Raw genomic sequence first — 14,399 nt, forward strand, 5'->3', positions numbered from 1 at the left:
TACATGCAATTTCTTAACTAATATACACATAGTTTTCAAAAACTTGGGTGTTAACCAAAGAATCAATGCAATCATTAAGCTAACGACTTACATCTATTGCCGGAGCTGAGTGCCTGCTTGGACAGTGTTTGTGTACTCACTTAAGCCAGGTCCAATACAAAGTCAAAGCGCAACCAATTGATAGAACCTACTTTAAAATCACAGGATATCATGCTTGCTCCAATTCTGCATGATCATGGAATAATATAAAAATGTTTCATAATGAAAGAACAATTGGGAGGTTAGAAAAATTCAAGTGCTGGTGAGTTTTTTCTTTCCTCCCCTTTTCCTTTAATGTCCTAGTCTGAAATATTACCTGGAAATTTTTTGTCTCGTTATTAAGATTAGAAATTATAGGAATGAAGCATTTATTGTAAAATAGTGTTATGGAACTAATGTAGATTTCCAACTCCATAGGTTTTTGGTACTGTAAATATTTAAGAGTACAGTACTGTTATGAAGTGGAGGTTGACCCCTCCCTCTGAGAAACAAAACCGAAACACCCAAAGAGGAGCACCTCACCCTATAATCTGTAAAAGGAGTGTGAAAAATGGTGTAACCTGCCTTTCAGCAACTTCTCGTGGTTAAATAAAATAAATCCCTGACACTATTTTGCAAACAACAAGTAACAATTTATTTATCTAACTCTAACAATGAACAAATTAACTAAACCATTAACAAATCGAATAAATCCCTTCTAACTACTATTCCCGAATAAAACAGGATTCTAATAGTATGCTGTTCCAATAAATACAAGTCCCAGTTATATATAACAAAATAAAAAAAGAATAGAACTTAGTCTCTCGAAATTGCAGCCAGGTTGTGTCTCTTCCGGAACGCTCTGTTCCTTCTTCGTCAAATGTTCGGTCAGGAATGCCTTTTCTGTTGATTCTTCTGTCAAGAATATTAACTAGTTGTGCTGTTGGTACCTTTGATATTTAGATGGAGCTTTCACTAAGACTTAGAGAAGACTGTGAGAGCCAGTGATTCTCTTTTGACAGCTGAGAGCCATTAACTTTGGCAGATGGCAGTTAGTTCTCCCATCTTTTTCCAACGGCTCTCTCCTTTTCTACTCTTGCTGACATATCAATTTCTTACAATATGATTGTTCTACTTGGTCAAAACCATTAGATTTAAATTTAATTGGTTTTTGGTATCTAAGTGCCCGGTTCAAATTGATTGGCTAAATTCAACAACTTGCTGTCTTGGTAACAAAACAAAACTGCCGCTTGGCCTGCTAACTATACGGCCTTTTGATACAAATGTTTCAAATCAGGTACTCTCTGTGTACCTGCAAACTTTCAATCTGCTGCTCACAAACATCCATTTAAATCTCTAGAGCATAGAAAAAGCATGTCATCTTTTAAAGGGACCACACAATGCCCCAGCCCCCACCCCCCACCCCCAGCTTTTTACAAACACCGAATTCTAACTTCTTGCCTCCCAATCCTCAAGTACTCTACCCAACTTCACAATAGTACCTAGATATTTGCTCCGTACTTGAAAGGTTTTTTAAAAATAATTTTGTTGGCAGTGGCAACATGTCCAAGAACCTTGAATGAATATTAAGACAAATTAGATTATTGCCACAGAATTAACTGAGATTTCCTGAGTGGCAAATAGTTTTGAAATTAGTCCTAGTTTTGTGTCACAATATATGTTATGTTAATTACATACTAAATGTAAAAAAGATACACTATTTTTGTAGAAGGATATAAATACAAGCAAACCTTTGTTTTCTGTTTAAATTCTATGTTTGATTTCATGAAGTAACTTATTTGGGGCGAGTAAACACTGGTCAATCTTGAAACTACAAAAGGAATTGCTTACTTTTGTACTGAAAGCTATAAAATAAGTTGAATAGGATTTCAAAGGAGCAAAATGAGAATTGCACATCACCCAGGAATAGCACTTAAGGGTGCAGATACTAAAAAATATTGTCTTCTAAATCAAACAAAAAAGCTTAAAATAATTCTAGACATAAGTTGGAACATAAATTTGGAACTGGGTAGAAGCATAAAGTGGAATCCAGTTTATCATGTATAATATTCAATGTTCTAAATATTACTTTCATCATATTTTTAAATATAGTAAATATTGTCACCTTTCTTAAATGTTATTACTATCTATTGTAGAATCAGGAAAAGAAAATACCTTGTTGCCGTGGCTAATTATCCAACCAAAACTTTTAACACCACAGGCAAGCTGATTAGTGGATACATCCAGGCAGGTCACTGTATTTCCATAGATGGAGTGAAGTACCTTTGGCTCTGCATCAGGGTTCAGTAAGTAAACAGTATCTTCAGCTGCTGCTATTACTGGCTGACTTCCATCTGTATTTAGAGGAGCACCTGGAACAAGTTGAAGATAGCTAGCCTATAAAATAATGAGATAAAAATAGTTTCTAGCAGTTTTATGGATTACATACTTTGAATCAGAAAACAAACAAAAAACAATAATCAAATTGTCAACTAAACATGGTTGCCATGTGTGGCTTTGCCTTCTGGAAACTGAATTAAACCTTCACTCAAACTACCTAACCTCTATCATTCAAGCTCTCAACTATGCAAGGATAATGGAATAATGAAGGACTGGTAGGAGGTGGTTTAATTTCTACTCCATTCAACTCTTCTACCACTAACATCAGCTGGCATGAGAATAGTTCTGATGAAGGGTCCCGGCCCAAAACATCGACTTTCCTGTTCCTCTGATGCTGTCTGACCTGCTGTGTTCCTCCAGCTCCACACTGTGTTGACTCAGAATAGTTTATCTGTCAGCTCAAAAAAAATCACACATCCACTTCAACACACACAAGAAAGTTGACCTAAAATTATTGTTCAAGCATAGATGACATTTCCACCAGCTTACAGAGATGGGCACTAAAGGATACATGTAGTCACTTCCAGCTATCCTATTGACAATTTCCATTGAACTCAGAGCTGTCAACTTAAACATTCAATATCGAGAATGTCTGTTCAAAAAGCTTCCAATGCCACCAAGTGCAGACTGTATTGTACGTAATAATGATATTGACTTTGGCCTGCTCATTTGGGCTCATGACTGGTCCTGCAGCTGCAATCATGAACGGGTTGATGGGAGAGTTCAGAGCTGGCAGATCAGCTATTTGGTGCAAGCGAACCCTGCCAGCAGAAACAGAGCAAAAAAATGGGAGTTCAGCAACAGAGGACTGAAACAGGCTGCAACACATTCAAAATTCACAGTACAATTTAGGGAGTATAATTTAGGGAGTATTGATAATCTGGCAGTTACCCTGCTTTCTGAGGTAATCTTGGTTATGTGGATAATTAAGGCTTTGCTGTATCACTTTTGGTCCTTTCCAAATGCAGTGAATATTTCTTATTTGTTTTATCTAAACACTTTTTTTAATACTAAATCAATGAACTGTGTTAATACAGACCCAGACTGGCACAAAGCCAGCTTTATATTCTTCTCATTAGGTAATGAAACCAAAATAATTCTTGGCAAGAAAATGATGTCATGGCAACTCAGCAGGATTAAATGAGTGACCATAGTTAAATCATTCGAGGAATAACTAACACCTGTGATATTCCTGGTAATTAGAGAAATGTATGAGAGACTTCTATAATTAAATGAAAAATTTCACGACTGGAGTTTTATTCTTTTTAAGAACTTCTTTCAGGGCTCACATTAATGAATGTGTTGCATATGTTTTATATAAAATACACAAAATGAAGTATTGTGCTTCTCCTTTCTCAACATACATTTAATGCTGACTTTGCTCAATAACTTAAGTCAAAGAACTGATAATATCTGCTTTCATTGTGCCTTGGTTTTAACTAGGTTGCTGTCTTGGCCAACTTGAAAAAGATAAATTAACAACTGAAGAGGGGGAGTACAGAAAAATACTTTAAAGTGTTCAGATTTTTTCAACTGTGGTACTCAATGCTTGAACAAAATGGCACTTCAAAAGCAGGTGTTTTCCTTTGCAATAAATTGTGCAATCTTAAAACAAGTTAATTGTAATGTATGCCATGAAAGAAAGGAAACTGGCATTTACACTGTGCCTTCCAAATTCACAGGATGTCCCATGGCACTTCACAGCTAAGGAAGTACTCAAAGTACCAGCGCTGCTGTAATGTAGGAAATCAATTAACTGTAATTACAATGACATGCAGCAGAAATTACATAGATTGTAGAATGTTTATACATTCATCTGGCTATGCTGCAAATTGGTAGATATTACACTGTTGACAGCATTTGTGCTAAAAACTAACTTTGCAACTAAAATTACACAGAAGCAGAAAAGCACAACAAGAAATAAACAGCACAATGCTTGGTTCAATATATAAACTGTATCAAATCAAAGATAAAGTTGAAAGTGCTTGTGTCTTTAGGCATTACATGACAATATAACCCTTTATAGAGCTCACGTTTGCCCCATTTTGGAACTCAGTATCTTTAAAGCAGGCAAATGGCGAGTATAGTGCTGTTTCTCAATACATATCTACTTGTATTTTGATCTTGCAATAATCTAACTTGACAACTGAACAAATATCAATCAAAATGGTTTCCTATGGGAGTCAATTCTGATACACAAGCAAACAAAGTATAAAGTACAATTTCCTGGCCACCTGCTGGATTATTTTGCTTCTCATACCTTCCGATACTGAAAAGCTTTTCTTCCAGTTCTTGCATACATGCAACTAATTTGAAACAATGTACAGCCAACCTCATATAAAAAAATCATTCATGGTTCAGTGATATAGTATACAATAAATTTATGTACATGCTTGGTACTTCAATGATTACAGCATTAGGGTCTTCTGCTATGCATTACGTCTCCTCTCTCCTTTCTCAGAAGAAATTGTCTCCGGAAGAGAGTTTCAACACTGTTTAGTGAATGAATATAACCCAGAATCTACAAGGCCACTGGAGCCCCTAGCCTATTGTCAGTGGATGATCAACATTTGGTTGGAGCGGTCTTCCACTCATGAAAAAGTCCCAGCCAATATCAGCCCACCCCTCATTTAAGTTTAATCTCCCAACCCGTCATTAATTTTTAATTAGTAATGGGTTTAAGCATTATGGAGAGTGGGCAGGAAAAGGGAGTTGAGGCCAAGATGAGATCAACCATCATCATATTAAATGGTGGAGTAGGTTTGAGGGGCTGAACTGCCTACTGCTCCCAAATCTGATGTTCATTTAAGGGGAAGCTAGACAAACATACGAGAAAGAAGGGCAAAAAAAGTGATGGCATGACAGATTTAGATGAATAAGGATAGCACAAGGTTCAAATGGAGCATAAATACAGGCAGGATGCAAAATACCACCCCACCTTCCCAGACAGCTCTTCTTGAGTCTTTCCCAAGGGTTTTTTTGTTCTTTCTAGGAGCTTCTTTTTCCTTCTCCTTCTGACTTGGATTTGTTGGATACTTTTTCTGTTACTACACTGTACTCTTCAGGTCATAATTCTTCCACACTTCGCGCATTCTTAAATTTTGAAGTTATGTCCTGCATGGTCACAGTCACGGTCATTAATATAGATCAAGAAATAGTCGTCCTACTTTTGACCCGAAGACCTTCCTCCAGTCCATAAACAATCATTGAACATTTTTTTTTCTACATTTTCCAATCACATTTCTAATTGGCATCAGTCTTCTCTCTCTACCATCTACTCTCCACTAATACAACACTTCTTCAATAAGGTTACTAGCAGTGCTATCTGCACAAGTGCAAGCATAATTTCCAAGTCATTCTAACACATGTAAATGTCTCGCTTGAAAAAAAGAGGCGGTAACTTGGAATGTACAAAGTCTCTAGCAATAAAAGATATCTGAGCAACAGAAAAGAACCAGAATCTTAACCTGCAGTCTCTTAACAGACCAAGTGTTGACTTAACATCCTTAAATAAATTTAGATCTTTGCTTTAGCAACAAAACGCTACGTTAACTTGGGCATAGCAAGAATATAATATTAGGAACTCCCAGCAAAAGCAGTTGATGTTTGTCAATTATATTGTTGAAAAAACACCAAACTAGACACATATTTGTTTCAAAAAGTGATTGGAGTAGAACTTAAAATGATGGCAATGATTCCAGTGTTATTGGAAGAATTATTGTGGAACGCAGGAAGCCGGAGAGGTAAATCTATATTTATATTTTGAATTTTTGTGTGACTCCATCTGAAATGTTAGGGAGATATTTTAGCGTTACCTTCTTGAAGATTCACATCTAAATGGTTTCCTATTGAATGGATGGGAATAAATTGTCCAAGATAGAGCAATTTGTACACTGTCTATGATTGGCTAAAATGATCTTTGCTCATAAAAGTAGTCAATGCATTCGCAAAATAATTAATTGAAGATTTTTGAGATCTTTGAACATAAATAATTCTTTGAATGTAGTTACAGTGCTTTATTAATATTGATCTCTTTTCCAAACTATGTTTGTTTGGTTAATCTTTGTTCCTGTGTTGGATTCTTCAACACATGAAAGATGCTAAGGCATCCAAGGGACACCAGTGAGAGACAAACTTTGTGAATCTGTGATAATGAATGAGTTCATAAACTGCTTTAAGCAGTGACTGGTAAATGAAATACACATATGCAATGGAAACAAAAACCCACCAGTTTTTGGAGTTCGAACTGCTGAGCTGTCCTCCAATATCCTTTCTCATCACAGGCTTCTAATCTTACTTGATAACCTGAGCAAGTTGCAATTACAGCATTGTCTGATGCTATTTCTACAGCCTGTATCTCCTGGCTGTGCTGATAATGATGTACTGGTTCCTGTGCAAGAACTGTGCTCCACACATCAACAGCGCCTGCAAAAAACCACAGAAGGAAATCTGTAAAATGATTTTACATCATAAGACCAGAAATTATATGTAAATAGTATGACTTGTAAAAATACTTATCTACATTTCCACTTAAAGTGCTTTAACTTTGCGGATTCAATAACTCAGTAATTGTTTTTAATTGAGAAAATGCAGACCATTTCTCTTATAATGGGGGAAATTTCACGATTAAACTTAACAAGGCAGTAATTACACTTCACATTAATCTTGAACATTATATTATATTTATACGTCCTGCTATGAGATTCAATAACTTTCAATTCCTCTGTATGATACTTTGAAAAATGCACTTCGAACAATTACAGGCCCAAGTTAAAAATTAATTCTTACCAGCTTTATAAAAACTGGTAAAAAAAAAAGCAGGACAACATCCTACTTTCGAAATCGAGTAAGTAAAGATCAGTGTGCACATCACATTACAATTAACATTAAATAAAAACTGAAAGAACTGCGGATGCTGGAAATCAGAAAGAGAAACAGAAATTGCTGGAAAAGTTCGGCAGGTCTGGCAGCATCTGTGGAGAGAAATCAGAGTTAACGTTTCGGGTCCGGTGACCCTTCCTCAGAATAATTAGTATTAAAGCTGGTTCCTGATCAGGCCTTAAAGTATTGCAAGTCAGGGAGTAACTTGAATGGATTTGGATTCCTAATTATCTCACATTTTGAGGGAATCACACACATGGGGAGAAATTCACCTGAGCAACCTTTTCTGTCACAAGAAGTGGTACTTCATGAATAATATATGTCCCAGGTGACACGGCAGCCTCCTTATCGGACTGTGGACCTAATTTTAATAATTTTTGACAAGCTGCTAGTGCCAGTCATGCCTTCAAAGGCAACTTGTTCCATTGAAAACTGTATATTGGGCTGCTTGGCTGACCAGCAATAGCCCAAAAGTGGTTTCTCCGAGGTGAGGTGTCGCAGAGTAGCAAATGGGTTGTGGGGTGCAGTTTGTTGTGAGTGCAGTGGGTCAGGGGCATCCTTTGATTGATTATGCTTCCCAACCTCAATATATTTTGACTGTAACAGCTATTTAAGAGCTGTGTCTGGGTTAAAACTGAAACTCCAAGAACTAAGACATAGGGCTTGTAGCAATATTATCCACAATCCCCACCTTCATACTTGCAAGAACATCAAAACATAAGAAATAGCATGATAGCTGGTCGCACATTTCCAGGAGACTGCACTGTCATTCAATAAGATAATGGGTGACACTAAATCTCAACTCCACTCTCCTGCCCAATCTCTATATTCTTTGGCAACCTTAGATTCCAAAAATCTATCAATCTCAGTCTTGAGAGGTCCTCTGAGGTAAAGAATTCTAATGATTCAAAGCCTTCTGATTAAAGAAATTTCAACTGATCTCAAACCTAAATGGCTAACTTACCTTGAGATGATGACCCCTAGTTTTTGTGTATCTCGCTTTAGTAACTGTGGTCAAGTGTGCACAGTGACAAGGAAGCAGGGTGTGAAAGTGCAAGTCACTGGGGATCATGTTAGAGTGTTGGTCATGTCGGATTCATAATCATTTCAGAATTTAGTTCAGTCATAATCATGCAAAATATATTCAATGATCAAGGTAATATTTTATTCTGAAATGTAATTAGTTTTGATTTTAGTACTTTACTATTATGTACTCTGCTTAGCCTAACTTGACAATGAAATGCATCACAGGATTGTGAACAGAATGAAGACAATATACCAATTTTTTAGGGTTACAGGACAAAAGCCTCAGGGCCATTGTTTAGCCCATCCCCATTTCACGGTGTTGAAAACATACAAACATCAAAGTCAAAATCAGAGAGTTAATGTCCTCCCAGCTCATCAATGCCTTATTAAGCAACCAGAAAGACAGGGAGTTACTGGGGAAGAGATTACACTGGCCTGCAATGGCTTTGTTTTAGTTTTTTTTAAGAAGACAGGCAATTATATTTGACTAAAAACTTAATCTAAGTATTTGAATTAACTTTTTAACAATGCATGTTTTACTGTATAACTGTACAATGCTTTCAACTTCAACCACTTTTGACTATGTATTGACTATGTAAGTATATTTCACTTTTTATTGCTTTGTATAACAATTTGTTTAGATTAGTACTTTCTGATCTTATGTATTAGTTTTATATAGCTTTGAGGTTCTTAGCAATTTTTTAAGCTGTATCTTTTGTGTTTTAAAAAGGCTATAAGAAATCCTTTCCAACCATTCAACCATAGCAATTAAAAAGAACATGTAACAAATAGCTCTAAGGAAGTACAAATGGTAAATGATAATTGTCTGATTTAATGAGAACTTTCACCAATTAAATGAAAGTTGAGATTGTGAACTCAAGATTATCAATCATTGGGTCTTGATAGCATATACCTCCTTTCTGAAACAAATGGGTAAAGAACATGTCAAAGTATCCTCTTATCTTAGGAAAACATCATAAAGTAGCCATACAAGAAATATTGAAGAGGATGGACCCATCGATAATTGGCAACTTAAGGAACCAATTAGGAGATTGTGGGAGTTTACATAAATGTCCATTTACAGCCAAAACGAATAGACCACATGTCCCTTAAACCAATTAACAATGAGCCTTGCCCCCATCTAGGCCAATCAGAGTTACTGACATAATTGATCATGCTGTGGGTTGCGGCTTGGAAAGCATTCATAAACAGCAGCTTTCAGTGCCCACGGCATGCATCAAATGAAGTTATTCTGCTGTATAATTGGAAGCAAAGACCCAAGAGATGCTGGGGAGAGGCCAGTATTGACCTGTGCCCTCAGTTGAACTGGAAAGCAGGAGATGTAATCTACCTGTGTAGTCACTGCCCTGCTTTCAGAGCATAAATTTTTTGAATTACTGCAACAGTCTTTTTGACGTTTTTAGAATAGAATCCCTACAGTGTGGAAACAGGCCTTTCAGCCCAACAAGTCCACACCGAACCTCAGAGCATCCCACCCAGACTCATCCCCCTATAACCCACCCAATCTACACATCCCTATGGGCAATTTAGCATGGCCAATTCACCTACCCTACACATCTTTGGACTTATTGGTTAAAGTCACAAATGAATGAATGAATGAATGAATAAATATTGGAGTTTAAATTTCAATCTGGAATTATCAGTAGCTGAATTGGCAATTAGGAGTCACCTGCAGACAGCAAAATGAGTGAGGCTTGCTGTTCAAGAGAATGCTGTCCAAGTCAGAGTGTGGGGTTTGGTGCATAACAAGGTTACATAATTCACCTGATGGGCCCCTCCTGGTACTAGGGCTTAAGGTAACAATGCTGCTGCTTCCTTCCTCAGCCACTTTAATCCATGCCTGCTTGGTTGATGAATCTGCTGTCTTCCTCCAGCCCCTCAGCTCCTTCACCCCCAGATAAGTGTGAGAGACATGAGTTCTAGTTTTCCTGGGTTCCTCACTATCCCAGTTGATGCTGAAACGTCTCAACTCCTCTCAGCTAGAGCACACTAATTATTAGGCTATCTCCATACTTTTTGACCAATTAGAGAGGGTAGGCAGAATGATGTGACAATTTTGCCCGGATAAGGATTCCTGCTTAAACCATATTTCAGAACAGATCACCAGGACTCTGATTTTTCAGGCTGAGCAGATCAGAGAGTTGAGTATATGGTTCAGAACAGTGTAGGAACCAGGTGTTTTGATTCATGCAGCACTCACACACATGCACACACGCACATTGATACTGGATTTGGGTAGAAATTCAAATATTATTACATTTTAAGGTTGTGATTGTTAATGTTGACCTAGATTCTTTCACTCTCTCAGCAGAACTTTATTGGTCAGTGCATTGAGTATAGGAGTTGCAATATCATGTTGTGGTTGTACAGGACGTTGTTTAGGCCACTTTTGGAATACCACATCCAATTCTGGTCTCCCTGCTATAGGAAAGATGTTGTGAAACTTGAAAGCATTCAGATAAGATTTACAAGGATGTTGCCAGGGTCGGAGGGTTTGAGCTATAGGGAGAGGCTGAATAGGCTGGACTATTGTCCCTGCAGCACCAGAAGCTGCGGGGGTGACCTCACAGAAATTTATAAAATCATGAGGGGCATGGATAGGGTGAATAGTCAAGGTCTTTTCCCCACAGTAGGGGAGTCCAAAAACTAGAGTGCATAGGTTTAAGGTGAGAAGGGAAAGATTTAAAAGGGATTTGAGGGGCAACATTTTCACACAGAGGGTAGTGCTTGTATGGAATGAGCTGCCAAAGGTGGTGGTGGTGGTGGCTGGTACAATTACAGCATTTAAAAGGCATCTGATGGGTTTATGAATAGTAAGGATTTAGAGGGAAAATTGGCAAATTGGCAAATGAGACTAGGTTAATTTAGAATATCTGGTCAGCATGGAAAAGTTGGACTGAAGGGTCTGGTTCCAAGCTGTATAGCGCTATGACTCTATGACAACATTTTTTTTTAATTCCCTAGATCAGTTCCTCAGTGGACCATAACAACTGAATCCTGTCTTTCCTGCTCCAAATTCTTCTCCAGCCTCAAAGAGGGGCCCTTATCTATTGTACCATGCAGATAACACAACCAGTGGAACTCTTGCTCACAGCCAAAAAGAGTATCTATTCCCCTGACTATATCAGTCCACACCATGGCCACATTCCTTTTCACTCTCTCCACTTCAAATGGTTTCCTGCACCACAATGTCAAGTCACTTATCTAATCTGAACTGCAGACTTTTGTCTCATTCACTTAGTCAGCAAGGGCAATATTTTAGCTCAATAAAGTCAAAGGCCAAGGTTTCTTCAGCATGCATCCAGTGCAAGTTCTGAAGCAGGGTCACCAGACTCACCAGACTCAAAATGTCAACTCTGTTGTCTCCACAGATGCTGACATATCTGTTGAGTTTCTCTGGCAATTTCTGTTTTTGTTTGTAACCTTACCTGCCTGACTCAGTCATACGCTGCCATCCCTGGCTGCTGGACCTGTACCACTTGCTAACTTAAGAGGTGTAACTGGCTCCTGGATCAAAGCTTCCAGGTAACATTTTCACTTTCTGATGCCCTGCAATATCTGCATCTCAGATTCTCTTTCAACAACTTTGAACTGAAGGTTCTTGAAATGCAGAAGTACAGCAACTGATTCCCCGGATCAGGTTGCTGTCCAGTCCCCGCAATTGCAGCACCATTAGCACTGCTGTCTTTAAACAACTTACCTTTTGAAAAACTGAACTTGTATAATAAGTTATAGCTTGATTAAATTATTCACCTTTCCCTTTTCTGCTGGGACATGACTTTGCAAATCTTCTATTGTTCCGAGCTAGGCCTTGCCCTTTCCTTTGACATCAGATCTATTTATTTATCCAAAGGATATTCCACTTTTAATCCTTAGACAAATGATATACTAACATTTAGCTCTGATTGCTAAGCTTTTGCTGCTTCTCATATAACACAGAACAGTGCAGCACAGGAACAGGCCCTTCATCCCACATCACGTCAGCACCGACCATGATGCCATTCTAAACTAATCCCATCTGTCTGCACAAGGTCTGTATCCCTCTATTCCCTGTCTGTTCATGTGTCTGTCTAAATACCTCTTAAATAGTGCTGTCCTATCTGCTTCCATCACCTCCCATGGCAGCGTGTTCCAGGCACCTACCATCCTCTGTGTAAAAAAATTTGCCTCGCGTATGTCTATTAAATTTTCCCCCTCTTACCTTAAACCTATGCCCTCTTGCATTTGACATTTCCACCCTGGGAAAAGAAACACTCCAAACTATTCTTCCTATCCATGCTTGTCATAATTTTGTATACTTATATCGGGTCACCCCCCCTCTCTAAAGCCTTCACATCCTTCCTACAGTGTGGCAACCAAAACTGCACATTATATTCTTCCCTCAATTTAGCTGGTATCAATTATTGTTCTCTATTCCCATTCCTTTCAATCCCTCATGCTCAGGAAAATTTAATCAGATCAAGATAGATCAAAATAAAGTAGTGAGAATGGGGAACAACACACTTTTAAGATGTGCTGATCAGTCAGCAAAATGAGGTGAGGAAGAGATGCTTCAATTGTGAATTATCATAAAGCTGACTTGCAGTGCTTTGCCATTAAAATACTTGCACCTATACAGCAGCTTTCACTACCAATGGATATCTTCAAATTCTTTCTAGCCGATGACTTTATTTTAAATTTAAGCATTCTTGCACACAGCAAGCCTTCAAACAAACAACAATCTTATAACAGTTAGATAATCTGTTTTTGTGTTGTCAATTGAGGGATTAACACTGGCCAGGACACAAGGGTTAACTCTTTTGCTCTTCCTTGAAATATTGCCATGGAATGTTTCACAGGCCTAGGATTTAATACTTCATCTGAAATACATTGTCTTTAAATAAACAATGCTACCACAGTATTGCACTGGAACTTCAGGCTTGCTGTTCACAGTAAAGTCCTGAATGAGGCTTTAATCCACAACCTTCTTGCTTGAAGTTGAGAATGCTAGCAACTGAGCCCAGAATTGAGATTAGGCTTTACAACAATAACATCTCACCCGTAACTTCCACCTGATTTCAATGAAGTTACAGCATTTGTACATTAATTACTCATTAAACTTCTACTAGAAAGGCATGACAAACAGTGACTAACAGTGAAACACATTTAACAGTATGATAATTGTTAATGATTACCACTCAGCCTTCCTAGCCCAGAGAGTGAAAATTAGAAGTGTGGATTCCCATTCCTTAAGATTGTGATTGCTGTTGGAAGACTTAAAGCACAGCAATTTTTAAATTCTTACTTTTTCTTCTTTTCCCCATTATGTTTTGTCCAATATTTCTTTCCTTCACATTATTTTTTTCTGTACCAAATTTGACATTGAATTTACCAACTCTAACTCACCTTTATTTGATTTATTAATTAATCCTACCAGTTCATTTGTTAAGTGCACAGTTGATCCTGTTGTTCTTCAAGGTCCCAGATATGTTTTCTAGATCTAACTAAATTTTTACTCCATGTCAACAGTTACAAGTCACTGTTTCCTTCGTATTTAATATATATGATACTATGTTTGTACAAAACAAGAATGTTTCATTTTAATTGTTATATTAACAGTTTTAAAAATGCTGAGTATTTCAAAATATAGCAAGAAATTTTCTGAAACAAAAATGTTTTCTTTTGATTTAGCAGAAATTAGGAAGATTTGCTCCTATATTGCTTCTGGATCATATGCAGTGGGGGTGAAACAACATATTTTCAGAATGCATTATGCTACTTCCGGAAACTCTACCTAAAATTAAATGAGTGGAGAAACTCTATTGTGCATTGTGCTTTCTTCTAACATGTACCATTTAGCAATGTAAAAGTGTACTTCAGCAGCTTCGTTACTCCTTTATTTTACCTCACCCCTGATCCTTTTTCAAATTGCAAGTCCAAATAAACTCAGAACTTTAACTTTACTCTTTCAGATGTCTATCCAAAGGAAATTTATGTATAGGGCACAAAATAAGTACTAAATTAATACAAGGTTTTTTTTAGAACTAGATTAGTATATAGCCACAATTTTATGC

General features: G+C 37.4%; 1 protein-coding gene across 1 annotated transcript in view; it reads right to left on the reverse strand.

Annotated features, from left to right (window-relative positions):
* Window positions 1–14,399, reverse strand: part of fbxw8 (F-box and WD repeat domain containing 8) — a 135,616-nt gene that overhangs the window by 55,443 nt on the left and 65,774 nt on the right. Inside the window, exons 5-6 of the mRNA XM_048611708.1 lie at window positions 6,647–6,843; window positions 2,194–2,415 (exon numbers count right to left, since the gene is read on the reverse strand). Coding sequence (XP_048467665.1) covers window positions 2,194–2,415; window positions 6,647–6,843 — 419 coding nt within the window. The remainder of the gene's footprint in view (window positions 1–2,193; window positions 2,416–6,646; window positions 6,844–14,399) is intronic.

The sequence above is a fragment of the Rhincodon typus genome, chromosome 24 (genome assembly GCF_021869965.1).
Source record: "Rhincodon typus isolate 14 chromosome 24, sRhiTyp1.1, whole genome shotgun sequence".
Lineage (NCBI taxonomy): Eukaryota > Metazoa > Chordata > Chondrichthyes > Orectolobiformes > Rhincodontidae > Rhincodon > Rhincodon typus.